Raw genomic sequence first — 23780 nt, forward strand, 5'->3', positions numbered from 1 at the left:
CCCCGAGGGCAGAAGGGCGGCCATCTAGGTTGTTGCTGCCAGGTTAAGTAGGGCCTCTCTGTCTGCCCCAGGTTCTGGGATTGAAAGAACTAGAGTTCCCCGGGGACCCAGGCACTAGGTGGGATACAACGCCGGGTAATGTTAGGACAAAAAGAAACTGCTTCCTTTGCAGCAAACATCAAGGTCAGAAAGAATCTTTTTCATGGGCAGCTGGAGAGAAGGACACAGGGCCACGGCTGAGAAAGAGGGGCTATTAATGGTATCTCAGGATGGGATTCGGCCACCACCCCCAGACAGCCAAGCTGTGGGCATACCCAGACGTAGTGGCGACAGGGAGATGTTGTGGACCTGGAGGGCACACAAGACCATCATGATGGTCAGCTAAGGAGCCTGGGCTGTAGTCTGGAGGCAATAGGCCCAGGGAGGAAGTTTGGAAATAAACCTCTATCAGCCATGGCAGAGGCAGGGTTGGAAGTCACAGACCATTGACAGGGAGGCCAGTCAGGAGGCAGCCACATGGCCCGTGAGCAACACTGAAGGTGAACTCCTAACATCGCCTCAAACACGCCATGCTGGGGTGGCCCGAGGAGGCTGGCCCACTCCAGGGAGGCCACGGGACCAGGTCGGCAGAGGGAGCTCATCTCTCCGATCGATTAGTAGTAACTGCTTGGAGCATTGTCTGGAGCGGAATTCAGGCAGTGTAGGAGCCCCTGGAGAAAAAGAGCCACTGTTGATTAGTGATGTCCGAGGCAGTGTAAGGAGGCTTGGTGGCGTTCATTCATTCATCTACACATTCAATAACTGTTCATTCAGTGCCTGTGTGCCAGCACACGTGCTGTGATGCTGTCCTCTTCGCTCAGTTCGCAAAGACTCGGCCACATAAAGAGCAGAAAGGTCCAAGGCCAGGCTTCTCTCGGCTCTCTCCCTTCAAGCCTCTCTCCCCTTCAAGCCCCTCTCCCTTCAAGCCTCTCTGAAGCCATATAAAAGATCACCTGGCCTGAGTCCTGTTTTCTCCAGGTCTTGAACAAATTAGATGCTCGGGAGTTATTTGTGGAAAGAAGAAAACAAAAATGAGTGAATTACCACATTTTCCATGTTTTATTCATTCATTCAATAAAGAAACCAATATATACACTTTGCAAGAAGGCCGTTTCGAGGATCAGGGGTTGAATTAGATCCAAACTTTGCTCTCCAGGAATTCATAGTATCATCTGAGATTAGACATGTACCCACAGTTCTAGAAAACACTGTCATTGTTTGTCCATCTAAGTTCCTCGGGGTGCCTGGCTTCGGGGAGGCAGGCATAGTTTGTCTGGGGTCCGGGTCATCAGAAGGGAGACATGTGGGAGGGCAAAACCTGGGGGCAAAGGGAGAAGCCAGCCGCTCCTCACAAAGCAGGGACCCTGTGCCCCGCTGTCTTCCTGGAACTAGGAAACAGAAAGCAGCTGTGAAGGTGGCAGGGCAGCAAGAGAGCAAGACGAGAACAACGGTACAGATCCACTCAAAGGGTTTCCTTGGAGATGTCTGAGTCTTGCTGTTTGTCGCCTGGGATGCTGGTAATGACCACTTCGTGGCTCAGGAAGCAGCATAGGAGGGAGGCAAGTGTAGCCCCAACTCCAGTCCCCTCGCCGGCTTCCCACAGCTGACTACAGCGCGGCACCTGTCTTATCCTAATTAGCTGCACCTGTGTCTCTGTCCAGGCTCATCGGCAAGCTCTTGAGCAGAGAGGAGCTCTGTTTGTACCTGCAGCTCCCAACACAGTCCCTGCACATGGCAATGCTACCCAGTTCCCAGCCCCTGGGACCTGCTTACTCATGCCTCCACTAGCTGTGGGAAAGGGGAATTTGGTGGAGGTGGAGAAATCCAGAAAAAAAGAGAACAGCACAGAGCCTTGAAGGATGTGGCCACGCAGACAGGAAGGAGCATAGTGTGGGGAGATGAACACTTGCTCAAAACCTCATCTCCAGAACTTAACCCTCTCTTCTGGGATAGTCTCAGGCCAGACCCAGGAAGCAGCCCAGTCTGAGGGCAGTCTTTGGAGAGTCTTGCAAAGCTTGGCCTGTGAGCTGAGATCTCCAACTCCCAGAGTTGGTTTTGTCCTGCAGAGAGCAGGAGGCTGGCACACACACACATGAAGATGGGTGTGCACACGTGGGGCTTCATGCAGTCATACCCATGAAGATCTTGCGGGCCCCTGGAGAGGGTCCCCTCATCCCTTTATGGCCTGTGCCTGGTGACCCAGAGCACACAAGACAAGGAGAGTGTGCTACAAACAGATCCACAGGTGACTCTGTGACCACAAACCCAAGGCTGGACTGCAAAGCGCTTTCACAGGGCCCCATGAGGGCAGCTCCTCGTCATTTATATTTTGCTGAGGGTCTCCTTGAATGGCTGCTTGCATAAAACTGTTTAGAAGACTGCCGGTGGAATCTGAATCTATCTGAAATGTAATTCCGTTTTCTGGAAATGTACACGAGTGTGTGTGTGGGTGTGCATGTGCCCATGAGAGACAGTGTGCATACAAACACAAGTTGCTGTGCTGGAGAGGAAGTTGGGAAAGGAGAGGAGAGCACGCACTTTTAGTCACCCACATACATACCTATGTGTGCACACACACGCATCCACCCACAGCCTGTCTCCCAAATCGATGGCTCAAAGTCACTTTCTTGTCGTAGACCAGACCCCACTTAGACCAGCGGCTTCAGCCTTGCCTGCACATTAAGATCACTTGAGGAGCTTGTAAAAATCCCAATGACCAGGCCACACCCTAGACCAATACATCAGAATTTCTGGAGATAAAATTGGGCATCAATACTTCATATCAATATTTAATATTTAATAATCTCCTTGGGTGATTCCAATTTCCTGCCAGCGCTGAGTGCTCCTCTGCATAGAAAGCCCTTTTCCTAATCCCGTGGTCAGAAAGCTTCTACTCACCATTTTAAGACGCAAGTCCCATGGCTACTTTCCAGGGAAATCCTTCCTGAGAACCTCCCCAGGAGTTAGTTCTTCCTTTCCTGAAGCTCCCGACAACACCTTAGTCATCTGACTGTAATCATAATTATTTGCTTGTCTACCTGTCTGTCCCACCCTCCGTACAGAACCCAGAGCTCCATGATGCCACGCATGACACGAGATCCATCTCTTCATTCCCACTGCCTATCTTAGTGTCTGACAGGCAGCTGGTAATCAATGATGCTTCAGAATGAAAGAGAAACATGTAATGAAGTATGTATGCAGGAGGGGGATGGGAGGTGGAGGATGGGCTGTTTCTGCGTGGTAAGGCCATGGGTTTGTTCCTTTGGCAGCAGAATGGGGTACACTCCCTTTGGTAATAGAAATGATCTTCTATGTCAACAGTTTGATGCTGGTCAGTCCACATGTCCTGCTGCCTTAGGAAGTGCCATCAGGGTTACTCAGAGGCTCCGAGGGACAACAGAGCGGTGCTGTTATCTGTGCCAGGGTTACAGGGTGGCTGAACCTTCCTAACAGACCCTCCTGGCCCCATTCCATGCCCACTCTGTCCAGTCTGCTTCCAGAGCACCTTTGCTCTGAGGAGTGCTCAGAGCCACCTGGGTCCCCTGTTTCTGTGCCAGCCTAGGGATCCAAGACAGCATGGACACTGTAGTCCTTCGTAAAGGGCCAGCCTGAGAAACACTACTGCAAGGGGGTCTCCCTGCAGCCGGCCCCAGCCCAGCCCAGGAGTCTGAGCAGCAGAGACGAGAAAGTGACACCGGTGAAACCAAGGTACAAACTGTGTCCTGCATGGCTGCAGCCTCCGGTCTCCTCCTATCCCCCTTTCCTTGGCCAGCCCTGTCCCTTCTGCCTTGACAGTGCTCTCCTATGTTTTATCTTATCACCCCTTCCCCCAGTCCCAATGGGCCTTTATTGTTCCTACCTTAGGCCCACTGAGGTGAAGCGATGTGACAAGGCCGCACAGAGACTTTGGGCTGGAACTGGTGATGGGGCTGGAAGGTTTGAGAGCACAGGATTTGAAGTGAGCCCATCCTGATTTGATGACTGGCTCTGTCACCGACTGGCCCTGCCTACTTGAGGCCTCAGTTTCCTCATCCGTCAAACGGGGTTAATAATAGGGACCCCCATCTCATAAATCCATGGGACAGATTGAGTGCAGTGCGGACAGAGAGGGCTCCTCATGTGTTCCTGACCAGGCCTCCTGGTCACTGGTCCAGGCTGAGACTACTGTGGGAACCGCCCTCCACCCACTTCCACACACAGACACACACACTGTCACTCGCACAGCGCCTGATCCTGAAGGGCTCTCAACCTGTAGGTAGAGACCAACCCCCTCCCTCACACTCCCCAGCTGATGACCGGCCAAAGTCCTGGTCACCCACAGAGTCCACTCAACACAAGTATTTTCTTGACATTTTGGGGCTTTTACTTCAATTTGAAGCAGATGGTTGAGCCCAGATGTGAACAGCTTTGGCCATTTGAGCACAAGGAAGGGGCAGGCCTTGGCTTTGAACACACCCCTCCGTCCTCCACATACTGGCCCAGTCCCCTGGTCCCTTCCTTCTCTGCCCCTGCACACCCTGTAACAGGCCACCGCCCTCCAAGTGGGGCGCCATCTTGCCCAGTAGGACGGCTCGAGCCAACCCAGCCTCCACTCCTTCCTCAGGCCACGGGCAGGCTGAACAAGAGAAAAACTCTTTTTCTGTCCATGGCAGGGCCTGCCCATGGGCTGGCTGCCTGGGATGGGGGCCCATGGGAGTGGGTCACAGTGAGGAGACGCTGACTGGGGGAGCAAAGACCCATAGGTAGTTGCCCTGGGGCAAGTCCCTGGTGTAGGGGAGGGAGTAATATTGCTTCTCTCCCTGCTTACTCCCTTCTGGTGATGCTCAGGACCCAAGAAGCCTGGACCCAGGGACACTGAGAACTGGGACCAGCGGCCTGGGCAGCCAATGAAGGGGAGAGAGTGGGCCGGGATCTCAGGCCCCACTACCGGCCCCGCCCAGGCACCCTCTCACAGCCCCTAAGGCTTGTCTTGCACTCAGCCAGCGCAAGGCCCAGTGGAGAGAGAGCGCCAGGTTAGAGGGCCAAGATGACCTCCAGGGGTCATCAAATGCCCATCCCTTCCATGAGTTCCTGGCAGAACCACTGACTCATCTTTGGCTTGAGATGGGGCTCAGGCAACAGGAGGAGCAAAAGTCACAGAGCAACGGTGTGGCTTTTCGCTGTGGGGTTTCATCACCCCATTTCCTTCGGTGTCTCTGTCCAATCTTTGGCAACGAATTTCTGCAGCTGGACAGTGGGCCTTGGGGTCTGAGTGAGTGGGGGGCTGAGCTCTCCCCTCCCCACCAGGCAGAGGGCAAAGTGCGAAGCAGCCTGGGAGTGGCTGGGTGAGGGTGGAGGGGAGAGGGAGGCAGGCGTGCTCCGATCCGACCCTGAGAGGCTGTAGGCTGGGCGTCTGGTGGCATCTTGGAGAAGACCACGAGGCTGGACTCAGCGAGCTCACCTTGTCCTCAGGCCTGACTGGAAGGAGGGCCCACAGTGGTGGCCTTGGTCTTGCCTGCAGCCAGTCACTCCTGAAAGACATGACCAGCCATTAAAAGCTGCCCCTACTCCACCTGGTTCCTGTTTCTGGACACCTGCAGAATGTCCCTTCACTGAGTCCTCCAGGCAGAGGTGCCTCCACCTTGAAGAGTTCGATAAGTGGAAGAGCCAGGATTCAAACCCAGGCCTGGCTGCCTCCAGAGCCCAAACTGCCCCCCTCCTCCTTAGTGCTGCATTTCAGAGGCCCTGCGTTTTGGTTGGTTTGGGGAAAGAAGAGGACCACAGTGGGTAGTGGGAGCCAGGGCCGCTGGAAGCTCGGGGATACCTGGGGCTGACACCACAATCCCCAGGGCCACCCCTCTGAGGGATCTCAGAGGCCTGTCCCCACCCTGGGGTGGCAGGCTCCTCTGCAGCCTCAGTCCCACTGGAATGGCCATCTGCAGCTTCCTTGCGCTGCCCTAGGAGTCACAAGGCCCACTCTAGTTATAGCACATTCACCTGCCAGCTGGGTGACCTAAAACAAGTCATTGGACTTCTCTAGGCCTCAGTGTCCTCATCTGTAAAATGGCATGGCTGGAGCAGATCGATGAAAGCTCCTTTTAAGCAGGAGAATGAAGCACATGGAACGCTAACACAGAAAACATGGTTCTGTCTATTTGATTGCAGTGGAGTCAGGGGACACGGAGAGAGGGGGACCCAGATACCTACTGCATTCCTTCCAACAGAGAGCCTGGGACATGTCTGAGAATCAGGGTGCTAAGGAGCACAGTTTGAAAATTGCTGGGTTAAACCACCTTTAAGTTCCCTGCAGCCCTGATCTGTGCAATCCTCATTCTGGCAGCTGAACTTGGCGCTCTGAGCAGAGGGTGTAACTGGCTACCAGGAACGGATGGGACAGGGGGCAAAGTCATGGGGCCTGTGGGGTTTTAGCTCTCTGGGGAGGTCAGAGCCGGTGGGGAGGCTCTGTGAGACCTCCAGATCCACCCAGGATGAAAAATAACAAAGTCCCTGAAGCTGGTACAACATAACCCTCTTAAAGCAACTCCAAACACCCTTTTGATTCGTGCTCCAACCCTCAACCAACAGCTATTAATAAGTAGTTATTTTTAAAGCAAAACATCTGTCAGGCACCTCCGACCTGCCAGGGAGCATTCTCATTCCCCCCTCTCATGAGTGAGCAATCCCAGGCTCCGAGAAGGAAGTGCTAGAAGTTGCCAGTGCCAGGATTTGAATCCAGATCGGCAGTGTTCATTCTACCACACAGAGGCTGCTCTCACTGAGACAGAGGCTTGGGGAGCCCGGACGGAGCCAAACCACGACGCTGGAGGGCCTGCTAACCACAGGCCCTGGTGAGCCCCGCGGGCCGGGGCGGCCAGCCAAGACGCAAGTCTGGGGCAAGGCTGAAGTGGGGTCCAAGGAGGGCGAGGGAGCCGGGCCAGAGGGAGGGAGTGCTCTCCAGCTAATAGCGGCTCAGGAGGGAGAAAAGGAAAAGTGAGAGGCGGGAGCATCTTGATGTGGTAAATCCCAGGCTCACATTCTCCAAGCCCACTGTGCACGGCTGGCCCCAGCAGGAATCTGCTTTGTGTTACCCAGTCTGAGGAGGAGGATTAAGAAGCGGAAAGGAAACCTGCGGGGATGGCACTGGGTCTGTGGTCCACGGGGTGATTTACAGCCCGCGTCATCCTGGCGCTGGCTGCCTGGGCGGGCCCTGCCACGGGCAGAAAAAGTTTTTCTCTTGTTCAGCCTGCCCGTGGTCTGAGGAAGAAGGGGAGGCTGGGTTGGCTGGAGCCGTCCTCCTGGGCATGCTGTAAAGGCGGTCAGGGCAGCCTGGGGCCAGCCCCAAGCCCTCTGTTGGCTCTTAGTCCCCGCTGAAGCCACAGCTACCATCCAGGATTAAAGGAGACAGGGGTTTCTCTCACCAAGGCCCGACCTTCAATTCTTGACCCCACCCTTTTCCTGGTGTCTACACTGGACCACCACCACCTCGGCCCAGGAATCTCAGCACATACATCATCCATCCAAGGAAGTCTTATGACAACTGGGATGTAATGGGAAGAACACTAGGAGGCCTCAGGTGCCAGGACTTTCTCTGCAATTCAGCAGCTGTGTGACCTTGGGTAACTCACTCTCCCTCTCTGTGCCTTCATTCCGTCACTTGTACAGTGAGGGGAGGGGAGGCAGACTAGCATTGCCCAAAAGGTGTTCTGTGGAACACCAGCTAGGTGAGGCACTCCATGAGTTTGGGAAATACCACATGCCTTGGCCCCACTTGGAAAGTCACTGCATGTATTAGCATGTCAAAGGCTCTGAAAAGGCCTGCAGTGAAGAAATTTGTGTGGCTTTAATGACCCAGTTTCCCAACTGACTTTTTTTTTTTTGAAACAGGGTCTCACTCTGTTACTTAGGCTGAGTGTAGTGGTTGCGATCATGGCTCAGCGCAGCCTTGACCTTCTAGGCTCAAGAGATCCTCCCGCCTCAGCCTCCCAAAGAGCTGGGACTACAGGCATGCACCACCATGCCCGGCTAATTTTTTATTTTATTTTTTATAGAGACAAGGCCTCACTATGTTGCCCAGGCTGGTCTTGAACTCCCAGATGCAAGCAATCCCCTCGCCTCGGCCTCCCAAAGTTACAGGCGTGAGCCACTGCAGCCAGCCTTCCCAGCTGAGTAATTGCTACTGCATTGTGAGGAGCAGAAACTCACTTCAACCCTCCAGGAAAGGGAAGCTCACTTAAAGTTACAAAAGGGCATTTCACAGAGACCAGGGGGAAGGTCTCAGGAAAGGTAGCAAAGGGCTTGCAAAGGTCAGCAGGGGCAGTCTGTGGCCCTGCCCTCTAGATGCCTGCTAATAACAGCCACTTGCAGGTATCCGCCTTCCTCCCTGACTACTGACTGGCCTGGTCTCCCAGCATGCCAATCCCCAAGACCCAGTGGAGGACGCCCATTGGTCTAGCCTAGGTCTGATTTATTCCCCTGGACCAATCGGCTGTGGCCGAGGGATAGGAGACAAAGATGCCAATGATACCTCTTCATAAGGGGCTGTGTGTGGGAGGGCGGGGGGTGCATGTGGGGTTGCATAATTGCAAATAGGAGAATAGCAAGCATCCCCGCTGTGACCACCACACCACAGAACCCCTTTTATGGAATGCCTGGCAACATCCTGTGTCCCATGTGAGGGGCACAGTGTGAGAGGCTTGCATTCCCCCCAGCACTGGCCCTTTGTGGGTTTTTGTGTTTCTGCTGCTGGCCAAGGCTCTGGGTCTGGCTTACTCCCTAGCTTACTGTCCTCAGAACCCCCGCCACCACAGAAGATGCCCTTTATTTTATTTATTTATTGTTTTTGAGATGGAGTTTTGCTCTTGTTGCGCAGGCTGGAGTGCAATGGCACAATCTCGGCTCACTGCAACCTCCGCCTCCCAGGTTCAAGCCATTCTCCTGCCTCAGCCTCCAGAGTAGCTGGGATTACAGGCGTGCACCAGCATGCCCGGCTAATTTTTTGTATTTTTAGTAGAGACGGGGTTTCACCATGGCCAGGCTGGTCTTGAACTTCCAACCTCAGATGATCCGCCCTCCTTGGCCTCCCAGAGTGCTGGGATTATAGGCATGAGCCACTGTGCCCCGCTGAAGATGTCCTTTAAACGACAGGTTCTGCTGCTAAAATTAACCTTGAGAATGACTAGATGAGATGGCCTGAGAGGTCCCTCTCAGCTGCTCTGACGTGCTGAGTCAGAGCAAGGTGATTTGGTCAGTGTGGCAAAGTGGGAGCATTTATCACAAGCAGAAATCATCTTTTTATCTGTTCACTTGTTTATAGTCAGAATGCCAGCTCCATGAGGGCAGGGTCGTGGCCTGTTTTGTTTGCTGTTGTAGCTCCAACGCCCAGAACAGTGTCTAACACACAGCAGTATCTCAGTAAATACTGGGCCAGGCGTCACGCCTGTAATCCCAGCACTTTGGGAGGCCAAAGCAGGAGGATCTGTTGAGGTCAGGAGTTCAAGACTAGCCTGGCCAACATGGCAAAACCCCATCTCTACTAAAAATACAAAAATTAGCTGGGTGTGGTGGCGCGTGCTTGTAATCCCAGCTACTTGAGAGGCTGAGGTGGGAGGATCTCTTGAACCCAGGAGGCAAAGGTTGCAGTGAGCTGAGATTATGCCACTGCACTCCAACCTGGGTGTCAGAGGGAGACTCTGGAGACCCTATCTCAAAACAACAACAACAACAACAAATAAATACTGGTTGACTCAATCATAGCTACTTTCGGTCACAGGCATTTTACTCACTATGGCTTTATATATTGCAAGATATTTCTCCTATTTCAAATATAACATTGAGCATTTTTGTAAATGGGTCTATCTATACTTTCAGGGAAGTTATGGTAATTGTTATGAACCCTGGAACAATTTAGCATCCTTTATGCTTTTGTTCGTTTCCAGTTTAAAAAAAAAATTCTAATTGTTTTCCTCTCCTGATCACTTCTGTCCATTGCAGGGTAATTTTACCACTTTGGGGCATTTAAAAAAATGATTTTATCTGCCTTTATTTTACCTTTTACATTTATTGTCAGTCTATGATGCCCACTTTACCTACTTAACCATTTTCCACTATTTCAAATTATACATTTTTTGTATTTAAGCAATTTTGATACAGCCTTCTACATGCAGGGAGGAATAAACCTCCAATGGGGTTGAAATCCTGACTTTTTTTTTAAATTGGTCTTTCCTAAAAAGGGCAGATTTCAAATGTTATTTTCCAACTAAAAGGTGAAAAAAAAGAGCAGATATGGCATGGGAGGAGAATTTTTCACAAACCACAGTATTAGTTTGCCTTTCACTGTTAAGTACACCAGTATGTGGGCTAGAAATGGGGCTTCATGTTTGCCTCTGAATGCTGCTCTTGATTCTTACTGGGGTTCATCTTGGCCCCAGAGTCAGCTGGGGGGCCCTGAGCAGGATGCTTAACCTCTCCAAGCCTCAGTTTCCTCATCTTTTTTATTTTTATTTATTTTTATTTTTTATTTTTTTTAGACAGAGTCTTGCTCTGTTGCCCAGGTTGGAATGCAGTGGTGCAAACAAAGCTCACTGCCACCTCAGCCTCCCAAGCTCAGGTGATTCTCCCCAATCAGCCTCCTGTATACCTGGGACCACAGGCTCATGCCACCACACCTGGCTAGTTTTTTTTTCATCTTTTGTAGAGACGGAGTCTCACTTTGTTGCCCAGGCTGGTCTCAAACTGAAGGGCTCAAGCGATCCTCCAGCCTCAGCCTCCCAAAGTGCTAGGATTACAGATGTGAGACACCATCCTGGTCAGTTTCCTCATCTTTATTGATTTATTTTTCAGTCAGAGTCTTATTCTGTCACCCAGGCTGGAGTACAGTGGCGTGATCTTGGCTCACGGTAACCTTCACCTCTTGAGTTCAAATGATTCTCCAGCCTCAGCCTCCCGAGTAGCTGGGATTACAAGCATATGTAATCACACCCGGTTAATTTTTGTATTTTTAGTAGAGACGGGGTTTCACCATGTTGGCCAGGCTAGTCTTGAACTCCTGACCTCAAGTGATCCGCCTACCTCAGCCTCCCAAAGTGCTCTGCCTCAAAAAAAAGAAAAAGAAAATACAGAAGAGTGAACAGAAAGAAAATTGTTTCAATCACCTTAATCTCTCCACGGAGAGCAAACCACTGATATCATTTGGTTAACTATTGTCCCATATGCTATTCCCATGCATATGTGTACTCACATACAGTATTTTACGAAAAGTGGAATTACGCTGTACAAGCTGCATCATAAGCTGCATTGGTGTTTTCTTTAACACTCAAGCCTGGACATCCTTGCGTTTGACAGATCTGCTTTCATATCTTCTCCAAGGGCCAGGCTTTGCAGAGGTTATTCTGGGCACAGGCACAAAGCCTGGGCTTCTGGCCTCCAAGCTCCCCAGGGACCTGGAAGCAGGTATGGACCAGTCGGCCTCCAGCACCTCCTGCCTGCCTGGCCTGGGCACCATGGGTGACAGGCAGGAAATTCATGAGCAGTTGGAGTTGGCTGCTATTTGCGGGGAGCGGGAACATGGCATGAACCGAGGATAGTGCTGTGTCCGGGCCTGGAGGGCCCTTCAAGGTCCTGAGTGTCTAAGAGTTTCAGTTATGGCCAGAGACTTTAGTGAGCCAGGAGAGTTGGCCTGGGGGCCAAGAATGGGGAGAAAAAATCATTTATTCAGCAAAGATGTATTAGTTCCTAATAGGGGCCAGTCCTGTCCCAGGCACTGCAGCAGCTTACAGTCTAACTCTAGGGAAAAGCTGAGGACCACCGTTGCTGGCTGCTGCTGCGGATTCCGCCCAGTCCTTTCTGTATTTCTCAAGGCTGGTCACCAGAAAGGAGGGGACTGGCACAGGCCTCAGCCGCGCTGTGCAGACAGCTGCCCCACAGGCCCCAGGCCAGGAGCAAGGTAGGGCCAGCGGTCAAACCCCTCCTTCACTGAAGCCAGTGGATGTGTTCAAACCTCAGAGTCAGTCAAGGCCGTGCAGAACTTTCCTATCAGTAAGAAACAATCGTTGCATCAGGCAATGTTGAGGATGACAGCAGGTAATCTGGGGGAGCCCTTCCTGTGCTAAGATGCTAGAGGTGGTGCTGGGTCCCAGGTACCCTAGGCTAGCATTTATTGAGCACCTACCATGTACTCCACAGTGCTGCAGGCCCTTACTTTGAGTTACTTCCACCCACTAGAATGTAGGTTCCACAAGTGCAGGGCTGGGGCTGGGGGTTGTCAGTTGAGTCCTTGCTGCCTCCCTAGTCCAGGACAATGAGGGCCTGCTCACGTCCACGCTCTCACCCCCACCAGCCCCACACCCACCGCAAGGTGGGGACAACAGGTGCCTCCTCTGAACTCCCGAAGCTCTTTATCCCAATTCCTCCTACATCCCCTTACACCACGAATGGTTGTCGGTGTGACTGCCACGGTCCCTTCACCTACCCCACACACCTCCACCACCAGCACCCCATCCTCCCAGGGCCTGGGAACAGAAGCAAGTGCATTAGTGCTCAGTGCCACCATTTACGGACGGCGGCTCCTTGCCAGGCACCGTGCCATGCTTGTTTGCAGGCACTGTCTTTTGCAATTCCTGGGAGGTGCCTACCGCTGCGCCCATGTTGCAGATGAGGAAATGGAGGCCTGAGTGGTGACCTCACTTGCCCTAGGCCACACTGCTAGGATGCAGCAGAGCAAGGTAGACCCTTAACCCCTACAGACCTCAGTTTCCTCACTGGCAAACAGGAACGGCAGGTCCCCAAGCCACCCACCCAGCTGTCACCTCCTTGGTTCTAAGAAAATCTTGGCCTTCAACTCCTGGAGCCTAAGGGAAGGTGGCTGGCAGTGGGAGGCCCAGCACCCCCAGGGCCAGGGCCAGAGCTTAGAGGAGCCCACTGGGCCTGCAGGGGCAGCCATGCCATGCTGACGCCTTCTCAGGCTGCAGGCCACTCTCTCTGGCTGCCGAGCTGTCTCCCTCTCTGTGCTCTGCCTGTGTGTCTCTGCCAACTCTTCCTTGGCCTCTTCTTTGTTTTTCTCTCCACGTCCATCAGTCTATCTGTCTTACTTGGCCCCCAACCCAGCTCACCCCCAGCGTGGGGCACTGTGAGGGTCGAGCTGGCCCAGGCGAAGCTGCAGGCAGCTGCTGCAGCTTCCCATCTGCTTCCATCCTGCGACGCTGTCTGGTCATTGCACTTGGCTTCACTGCTCTTCCAGATGCCAGCAGCTCAAAAGGCCCATGGCCGCACTGCAGAGCCAGAAGAGGCACCCAGGCTCAAGGGGGCACCCAGGCTGGAGGGGGCACCCAGGCTAGAGGAGGCACCCAGGCTGGAGGGGCTCTCAAGCAGGAGGGGGCAGCCCACTCAGGCTGGAGGAGGCACCCAGGCTGGTGGAGAGCAGACCAATGGGCAGACTGGTGGCCCAGCCATGCGAGAAAGGCTCTGCTCTTCACCTGCCCTGTGGGCCTGACTCATGATCCTTACACAGACACCCCCACATGACATGTAAGTTCACATGCCCCGACCACAATGGAGGGTCCCCGTCAGGCCTGCCTCCTTCTGGACTGGGAACTGCTCCCATCACCCTGCTGCCTCTCGAAGCGCCTCCCCTCCCCAGTCCTTATCGCAAAGTAAAAGCAGGGATTGATGGGCACCAACCAGACAAGCCAAGTCACACCAAAGTGCTGGCCAGCAAGCCTTTGCAGAGATCACAGTGCTTCTCCAGGAGACTCCCAGGACGGAGCCCGGCTGTGGATACTTCAGGACCACTGGGGCACCCATGGCTTGGAGAGGCCGTGAGACGTTTGCGAAGCCCAAATAATCCAGTGGTTTCAGCAAAAACAGTGTGCGTTCCACGCAAATGCAGTTTTAAGATGAGGAACACCTCCCCTAGCCTCTTCCATTGTCCCTAAGCCCCTCCCCTAGCGAGATGCTGGTGCCACCGAGGGATCCAGGTGGGGGTAGGGACATCTCTGATTAGAGGTCTTTACTCACTGCCACACACGCACACACACACACGCACGTATGCACGTGTGCACACTCACTGGCAAACAATCCAGCACAGTGGTTAAATGTGCCAGCTATGGCACCAGACGGCCTCTGTGAATCCTGACTTCCCCATTCTACCAGGTGTATGGCCTTGAGCAAGATGCTTAACCTCTCTGTGCCTCAGTTGCTTTACCTATAAAATGGTAATAATAGTATCTACCGCATGAGCTCGTCAGGAAGATTAAAGAACACAATGGCTGCAAAGCCAAGCACTCAGTGCTTAGTAGCTACATGTCGGAGCACAGAGACTCCATCGGGGTGGGGTAGGAAGGGTCCCCAGCCACCCCATTAACCCATCAGCAACTCAAGACAGGAACTTTGTCTCCACTTCAGATCACCAGGGCCTCCCTCTGTATGGGCACAGAGGAGCTGCCCCTTCGGTATTTGTGGAAAACAACTGAAAACACCGCCTTACCTCATGCTTCCATTGCTCCATTCATCCGGCAAATGTTTACCAAGCGTTCAGACCATGCCAGGCTCCACTGGAGGCTCTGGGGATCCCAGAGTGAACAAAACAAGACGAGAAGCCCAGCCCTCCCAGCTCCGCCATCCTAGGAGAACAGGCTCCTGCACAGAAGCAGACTTCCCTGGAGAAAGGAAGCCACATGTTGTCTGTGCCAAAACAGCTCGGATGGGCCCTTTCCCAATAACTGATGCACTTCCCTGCATTCTCAGCCCGACATTACTGGATGTACTTTAGCTTCCTCTTGACAACTCAAGGTCAAATCCATGAACATCAGTGCACACACAATTCCAAGGTCCCTGAGGCTTGCGGCTCTCTGCCCTGACACTAAGAGGGCCCCCAGCCTCTCGGTCCTTCTGAGCCTCTGGCCTTGCTCTTTATCATGTGTCTATTTCTTCTTACTCGATGAGGCCATTGGCTGATTCTGGGTGCTATCTCTGTACCTGCTCCACGACCTGATACCTCAACCCCTGCCCTCATAGGCTGTTTTTGTTCTGAGGTTCAGATCTGAGGGGTCTGAGAGTCAAGCTCGTAAGAACTGTATGCAGACTAAGTGCAGTGGGCTCCAAAGACCGTACCGAGGGGCCCTCCTCTGAATTTTTATGCATAGCCTTTCTGTAGTTTAGCTCTGAGTTCTGAAGGGCGGGGCCTCTGTTTTATTCTCCAAAATGCCCCCAGCACTAGAACAGTACCTGACACAGAGTAAACACCCAGGGCGATTTATTCTTAAGTAGATGTGTAGGGCAGGGCCTTTCATGTTTTACTCATCTTTTAATACTCATGTACCTAAAAAGACTGAACAAGTGAAGAACCCCTGTGTGTGCATGTGGAGGGGGTGGGTGGGCTGTGGTGGCAGGGACTCATGTGTACATGGTGGTGGCAGGAACAGGGCTGGCAGGAAAGCAAGGCGGGAGGCACAGCTGCTGAGAGGGGGACAGACAGCTCTCAGCAATGCCCATTCGCGGCTCTCCAGATTCCAGGTGGGCTCCGCATGGCTCACTCCCAGAGCTGCCCACCATGTGCCCAGCTGCCTGGCTCTGCCCTGCCCTGCCACTGAGGGTCCATCTTTAATGGCTCCTGGGCCCTGTGCAGGGAGAGCATTTTGAAATCCTTGAAGACAACCAGCTGCCTTCCAGGGGGTACCCCCTTCCCATGTGCGTGGGAAATCGGCCCACCATGCAGGAGGCCCTCCACTGGACCCCAACAGACGGTGCCTATGGACGCGCCAGCACACCTGCGTGTGTGCATGCATGCACATTCTCTAAGTCACTGCGTGAGAAGGGGACACTGAAGTCCCTCTGCCCACCTTCCTGATGGGCCAGCAGTGGCCTCCAGTGACCCTCTCTGAGTGCTGTGCCTCCAGTTGACAAAATGCTTTCACAGCCCTCATTTCCTCAAACACTCCTCACCTGGTTTTATCCATATTTTATGAGGAAAGTGAAGCTTGTTGAAGGCAAGTGGCTGAGGGTACGGAGCTCCTGAGTGGTTGAGCTGAGACTCACACCACGCCTCCAAGCCTCAGGCCCCAAGCCGCCAGGCAATCCCTGAAGCTCACACCCTCGCCTTTAAGAGAACAGAGGACAGAGGACAGCGGTGGCCTGGATTCAGCCTGTCCAGGCCCCACCCAGCCCTGCCCAGCTGCTTGAGCCTGGGCGACTTTGCCTCATCTCACTCTCATGTTTAATAATGTGGACCCAGGAGCGTGTTCTAGGATTCAGGAAAATCATGGGTGTGAGAGGGTTCTGCAAACTGTAAAGTGCTGTGCACAGGAACGAGGTCGCTGGGGGCCTTGTCAGGTCATTTCACTCCTGTGAACCTCAGCACTGTCACCTGAAAATGGGGCTGGTGATACCCACTTTGTGGGGCTGTGGTGAGGACTGGGCAAGCTCAAAGAAGTGGGGCTCTGACATTGTGGTTAAGGTAATGACAATGGTCAGCTCCCCAGGAAGAAAACCACCTTGTCACAAATCAGAGTCAACCCTCCAGGCACGAGCCACGTGGCTGTTTTCTCTGCTGCCCTCCCAGCTGACAGACCTTGATGTTTTTCTCGGGTTTGAGGGGAACATCTTCCTTTGGAGGAAGGGAGGGGCTGTCTGGGCAAGACTGACTGCCCTGGTGAGGAGAAACACTCTTCCTAGCATGGCCCCCTACCCTGACTGTAGATGCAGCTTGAGGATGAAAAGCTCGGTGCTGTGGCAACCACTCTGCAGCCATGAGGCAAAGATCAAAAGAAGCCTGGACTCTTGGATCCCAGGGAGCAGCCGACTTCTGAACTATGCAAAATGCCAGCCCCTGTTAGCTTAAGCTGCTGCTTGAGGGGTTTCTGTTATTTGAAACACAATGCTTTCCTTGCAGATTCAAGGGAACAAGGGTGTGAGCCCAACTGGAGCACAGGAGAGCCCAGGGGCATCTCCCTAGCTGTGTCCTAAAGCCCCTAGTTAATCCTTCCCTAGAAGGGAATGTCCCTTGCCATCAGCATAAGAACATTCAGCCCTAGCAGTGTGAATTTCAGTGGAAAGAATGGTGTGTCATTATTTGGGGGCCCTAGTATGTGCCAGAAGACGGGACACAAAGAGAAAGGGGCTCACAGTCTAGCCAGAGACACAGGCATTTAATCCAACACTGTGTAACATAGTGTCATGGGATGTAATATCACATCGCATCCTGTGTCACATAGCATACCACCTAAAAATATAATACAATGCAATGTAATGACACGAAATCTAATATATCACATAATAGAGTTTCATATTGTCTAACATTTTAAGTCATTACTTTAAAAGCATACCACATGATGCTCTCCTGAATTAGACCAAAAGCATCCCTGTGCTATGACGCCCTGAGGAAGAAGCTGGGGTTGGGGTTAGGGAGGGCTTTCAGGAGGAGCTGAGCCTTCCAGAATGAGCAGGAGTTAGCCAGACAGACAGCGGAGAAAGGCATTCCAGGCAGAAGGGATGGCATGAGCACAGAGGCCAAAAATAGCCCCTTTGGGCGAGGAGTTCTGTGCTGCTGGGGTGTAAATTGGGACATAGGGAGTGACCGGCCAGGGCCAGGTCACTTGGGGGGCCCATCAGGTGTCCTATTGAGTCTGGCCTCATCCCTTGGCCTGTAGGGAGCCCCCTAGGCCTTAGGGAGCTAAGTAGGGGATGGAGTGAGGCAGTCTGACCAGCTTTCAGCAGAGCAGCCAGGAGGGGCTCTGGTGGGGCTGACAGCCAGGGCAGCTAAGACAGGCCCCGGTAGCTGTGAATTGTGGGCAGAGGTGGCAAGGTGTTAAAGGAGAGAATGGCTCCCGACTTTGCCCTCTAGAAACACTTATCCTGAGAGCACAAGGAAGGTTTGTTGTTTCCCATGAAAGCTGCTTTCTGGTCTGCTGGGGCAGGTAGAAAGGGCACGGCCTGTTTAAGGACGGGGTGTGGGGAGCCAGGGCCTGCTTACAGCCTCTGAGGCCGCGCACTGTGCCAGGTGCAGGGCTCAAGGCTGAGCAGTGGGCAGGGCAGCCCTGTCCTCCTCTTCCTCTTGTCCTCTGGAAGCCTCAGAGTTCAAAAGCAATTTCTGGTCACTAGGCTGACTTCATGCCATACCAGGTGCTGGGGACAGTGATTCCTCTTCCTTCCTCAGGTCCTCCTTGCCTTTGGCCCCATGAAGACCAACTTCTTGGGCAGGAGACACGGGAGGGAGAGCAAATTTTGCAAAACAATATTATGTCCTTTATGCCACTGATCTGTGAACAGACCCAGGAGCTGGTGGGGTAGCTTCATAACTAATCAGGGTCCTGAGGTTAAAACACTTGAGCACCCGGCCGCACAGCCCCCAAGGGCAGAGTAGGGACCAGCTCCAGCATCCAAACCAGATACCTGCCCCCAGAGGTCACTCAAGGAGAGAGGATCCCGTGGGTCTGCGCCGAGCCCTTCAGATGGTGAGATGAATGGCCCTAAAACTGTGATAAACATCAATATTCGGTCCTGCCAGAGCTGCCATCTCTCTAACTGGAAGTGGGAGGAAAGCCGAGAGGAGGGCAAGAGGAATGAGGTGCAGGAGCCTGTGTAAAGATGAAATGCAAAACGCCCTCCAAAGCCCCAAATGTGAGGCTTTTTCAAAGCTGGCCACCCACAGCCGCGTCAATGATGGGCTTTTTCCACTGCTGGGGTGAGGGGCTGCTGGGGCTTCTGGATCTGAGAAGGCAGCTCGTGGAAAATGGGTGCAAAGAACTGAGAAAGGAAAGGGGAAACTCCCAGTACCCTGCCCCTGACCTGTGTACCCCCATCACATCACCACTGTCTGACACATGGCAGCCCCAGGCCCGACTCAGCTCCTCCCTCAGGGTCCAGGGGCTGTGAGGAAAGCAGCCTAGCCTTGCCCTTCTCTCCTTTCCTCCCCAGGGCTGGCTTCCAGTTGCCGGCCCTGCCCCAGGACCCCACAGCCCCTGACAGGCCACCCAGTGATTGCTCCCAGGAGGTGCCCAGGTTCCAGGTAGACATCTCCCAGAAGGTTTTGGCGGCAGCAGCCAGTTCTTAAAAAAGGCTTCATGTCATGCTGCAGTCAGCGGCAGGGCCGAGGCACCAGGGTATTTATGAATGTGACTGTCCTCCCAGAACATCTCCGTGAAGCTCTCTGATGAGCTGATGGGGGTCTCTGCATGGTGTCCGGTCTCCCAGACCCTCCCTCTGAGGAGACATTGTTCTCATCTGTGCGCATGGGGTTCATTCAGGGTGACGGCGGAATGACTCTGCCATGGCACTCCCTGTTTTAAGCCTCAACACTGACATGCCCTCCCAAGCACCTTCTTGCTCCCATGTCCCCTCCAGCTGTTTTCTTAGGAAAATAGTCACTTCCAACCATCCCCAGTGACAACAGCCTTGAGAAAGAAAAGTTCCGCAGTGTCAGGAGCACTAACGAGGTGGCCTTCGGGCTCGCAGAGGAGGAAGAAAAGTCACAACTGATGTGAGAAGAGGAAGAAACAACATTAAAAGAAAACGAGAAAAAAATAAAAACCAGAGATAAAAAGTCAAGAGAAAACAGCGGCGCCTGAGAAACAAGAATTCCAGCCGCCAACTTTTATGGCGTCCAGTCCTGTTATTCATAAGCGAGTTTCCTCTCTCACAAAGAACCTTTTGCACGGTTTTCCCTGCTGCCTCCAAACCAGCTGCTCGCGCTGTTGTATCCTGAGTGACGATGAGGCTCTGAAAGGGTTTTTTGGGAACAGATGGCCAGGGGAGAGCTGGGGAATGTGCCAGCAGAGGGCTGGGCGGGCTGCCAAGGCCTGTGGTGACTGAGTGCTTGGGCTTCCAGCTCGCGTGCTTTCCCTGCCCTCTGCCCTCCGTGGCGCCAGCAGGCCTTCCCAGCGAGCGCTCGGAACATCTGGAGTCTGGGGCTGCCAGGAGGGGGGGCCGTGGCGGCCGGGCGGGGGACCCTCTGTTCCAGCGGAGCTCCCATGGACTCACCAGCAGGCCCGCCTCGCAGAACAGCTAATCAAAACCACAGCGCCCGAATGGGAACCAGGCGCGCTCCCAGCTGCAGCCAAAGGCCGCCAGGCGACTTAACCTGGTGTCAGTCCTCGCCGGCGGCGCAAAGCTGGGGGTGCCCGCAGCTGATGACACCTCTCTGCCCAACCCACCCCTCGCCACCACCAGGGCCACCACCAGCGGGCTCTTGGCTCCCCACAGCTAAATGGAGCCTGCGCCGCGCTGCAGCCGGGCTGCTTACATAAGAGCTGTTGCTCCGGGCAAGGCACGGCACCGGGCACTTGCTGGGGGCATCCTGGGCACAGGCCACTGTGCTGGGCAGTGTGCGAGCTTCAGGCAGCAGGCTGGCCTCAGGACTGAAGAGCTCAGAACTCAGAACCAAAGAGATAAAACAGGTTGGAAACTGAGCTCTGCCACTTCCTGGCCATGTAGCTCCAGGCAAGTTACGCCCTTCTCCTGGCCTCAGTCTTCCATCTGTGCAATGAGGGAAGTGGTCGCAACTTTGGGGTTAGTATAACACGGGGTAGAGATAATGTGAGTGGGATGCCCATTAGGGGACACAATGGCACTCACCACATGGTTGATGTGCTTGGTGGTGGCAGTGGTCTGCTGCACCGCTGATTAGCATTATTATATGACCACATGTTACGCACATTTCTTGGTATGACTCCCTGTACTCTGACATCCGAAGATTTCTGGACGGGCTGCAGGCTGCACCCCACGCTAAGGTTGCAGGACCAGGGGTTTGAGCTGAAGTGCTAGAGAGGAAGGAATCTCTCACTCAGAAAGGTTGGTCCTTCCCCATCTGCCTTTTGACTGGTCAGTCATTCATCCACTCTGGCACTGCCCTTTTCTGAGCTGTTCCTTCCTGGGGTTCCAATTAAGTTGTTACCTTGTAGCTATAAATTCATGAGATTTCCTCTCTGGCACTCACCGGGAACACACCCTTTCTCATATGGGGTCTTGTTTAATCCTTTCAGCAAGGCAGCAAGGCAGATTTGTGTGCTTTCGCTTTACAGATGAGAGGACTGGGGATCAGAGAGGTCAAATAACATGCCCAAGGCCACAGAGCGAGAAGTGACAGTGCCAGGACTCAAACCCAGGTCTCCAGCCCCAAAGCTCTGCACTTTGACTACTTCACAGTTTTGCTGAGGGCCGCCGTAGTGTGCATTCCTGTGCCTTAAACGATAGCACTACAGAGCACCAGAAGGAACTACAGCGTTCTCTGGGGTTAGCCCCCACCCTACACAGACACCCCTTCTCCAGTGTCCCGAGGGCCACTGAGCCTCCACAGGGGCTTCCAGAGGGGAATCTTGGCTCAGAGGTGCTCCAGGGGGTTCTCTGCATTCACCAGGGTGGTCAGTTAGGGCATCAGAGGGGACTTCCCACATCTCAGAGACTTTCTGAGCAGGAACAGCTGGTTTTTCTCCCTAGGTCAGAGATCCTGAGTTTTCATTCATTCTCATTGTGTTGAGGAGAAGGGTGGGGCCTGGGAGCGCATGTTGAGGGTGGGGAGCAATTTGGAAAAAGAAAGAGGAGGAGGAAAGGGGCAGAGAGTGTGAAAAGAGGGAGGAAGCGGCACCCCAGCCTTTCCCCGCGCCTCGCCTCGAGACCACCCGGGGAACCTCAGAGGCTGGCGTTCAGGGAAAGCCAGCTCAGCTCACCTGGGAGGCTCCCCAGCCAATGACCCCTCCAGCCCAGGCCCTGCCAGACTTATGGCCTAACAGTGTCAAATAGGAGAAGAGAAACGGCAGCTGAGAGAATACTCCGTGTTAGAACAAACAGCTGGCGACAAACGTCTATGTAATTGGAATGCCAGAAAAAATAAATTGCATCCATTTTTATGGCTAGTTGGGAATTTGATGGTGGTTTCCCACCCACCCCCCTTTTCCCCAGCATAGATGGCCTCCTTGGGCTTTGAAAGCAGATGGTATTTAACTTAATAACTGGGCAGGGGGGGTTGGAGATGCGAGCCACCAACCTCCCCTCAACCCCACTCCCATGTGAGAAGCAGGACAGGGAAGCGGTAGGAGCTGGGGGCACACACCTCTCTTAATGGTTAGGTGACCTTAGGCAAGTTCCTTGCGCTCAGGCAGCCCCGGACTCATCATCTGTGCATCAGAGCAACACCAGTCCCCCACCTCAAGGGTTGGTGAGAGGAGCCCACGAGGTGATACCCGGGAAGCACCAAGCACATGCCTGGCACACGATCCACGCTCTCTGAACATCAGATGTTGCCAGTATTCTCAGGGCAAACTGCCCTGGGGTCCCAACAGTCTCTAGGAGCGACTTTCAAATCTCTATGAAATGCCCTGAGAAGTAACACAGGGGTCAGTCATTTCAGCAGAAAGAGGATTGAGGTGGGCTTGGCAAGGGCCTTAGAAATCACTAATGACAGCTCCTCACTTTTCAGAGACAAGGCCTTAGCAGGGCTGACAATGTACATGGGAGGTAGGAACAAAGCTGGGACAGTGCCCCTTGGTGGGCACCCTAGGGGCCATAGGTGGAACTGAATCCAGACAGGGTGCGGCTCTGGAGACTCCGCCTCCCACAGTCCACAGAAGGGGCTGGCACCCAGGGATCCTGTCCGAGGCCTGGGCTCAGACAGAAGGGGGCCCCTCCTACACACCCTCAGCTCACACCTAACCCCCTTCACCCGACAAAATCCAATATGCCTTCATCTTGTCCCTGGCACCGAAGCTACAGGGGTCTGCACCCAAGACGTTCTTCCAAAGGGGACCCAGGCCATACTAGGACCTACCTCCTGTCCCCAGAAAGCAGCAAGGAAAAGAGGGAGGACACAGATCTCATGAAGCTGCACTGGCTTAATTGCCACCTCTGGCTTCAGACTACCCACAGGGCCAGGAGCAAACCTCCCAGCCCTGCAGACCCTGCCTTCCCGGAACTGGCACACACGGCTGCAGGCACACCACCCAGGGGGGTCTAGCTTGCTGGCTAAGCCTCTGGTACAGCACTCAACTCAGCACTTTCTGGTTCGTCTTGTCTCCCATGCAAAACCAGGGCCTTTGAGCAACTTGAGGGCAGGAACTTACTGGCCATTTATTGCCAGGGCTCAAAACATGCTATCAATTTGAGTAGCTGTTGTTGTAGTTATTATTATACTACTTGATGGCTTAAAATCATTAGAAGACGATGCCCTGGTTTGTGCAAAATCAGTGCTTTCCTATTCCATAGATCTGGGGTGGCCCACCCAGCCCAGGTGTGGAAGAACAGTTCTGCCTCCTCCTTGTCTTCCTCTTTCCCCTCCTCCTCCTCAGAAGCTCCCAGGAGTTGCTGCTTTAAAAACAGGAGCTGTGGAAACGTGGCCCAGAGCCAGGTGCTTAACGTGCATTATCTCCGGCTGCAGCCGGAGTCAGAACTGAACTCCCCAGAGTCCTTCCAGGCCTCCCGCCCGTCTCTCTGCTGGGCGGCCTCTGACATGGGCCTCTGCACTACTGGGGCTTCCAAATGGGGCTCCAAATCCTCAAAGTCATGATCTGTGAGGGCCAGAAGGGGAGGATTCACTGGCCAAGGAATGCAGGTTCCCCACCCCCTGCCGAGAAGGGCTGAGATGGGTGGAAGGATGCACCTGGGCTTGGAGGGGGAGCTGAGTGCCCTTTAAATCTCAGTCTTAATGCTGACCTGGACCCACAGTGCAGCTCCTCGGGGTGCGAGGGACCTCAGAGGACACTGAGCTCAACCTCCCAAGTGGGCATCTTGAAGGAGGGTCGCCCAGCCTCTTTTGGACACATTAGCTCTGAGGAAGCAGTCCC

At 53.8% G+C, this 23780-nt stretch overlaps 1 protein-coding gene across 4 annotated transcripts in view; it reads right to left on the reverse strand.

Moving 5' to 3' along the window:
* Positions 1-638: 638 nt before the first annotated feature.
* ATOH8 (atonal bHLH transcription factor 8) overlaps positions 639-23780 on the reverse strand; it is a 38039-nt gene continuing 14897 nt past the window's right edge. For 2 of the 4 annotated variants that reach the window (XM_063649314.1, XM_054476334.2), the window contains one exon: positions 4380-5549. In XM_063649314.1, the coding sequence (XP_063505384.1) occupies positions 5544-5549 (6 nt within the window). In that variant the 3' untranslated portion in view covers positions 4380-5543. Of the gene's footprint in view, positions 711-4379; positions 5550-22258; positions 22320-23780 lie in introns of those variants that run through there. The other 2 variants (XM_054476333.2, XM_063649313.1) reach the window with 2 other exon arrangements.

This window comes from Pongo pygmaeus, chromosome 12 (assembly GCF_028885625.2).
Source record: "Pongo pygmaeus isolate AG05252 chromosome 12, NHGRI_mPonPyg2-v2.0_pri, whole genome shotgun sequence".
Taxonomy (NCBI): domain Eukaryota; kingdom Metazoa; phylum Chordata; class Mammalia; order Primates; family Hominidae; genus Pongo; species Pongo pygmaeus.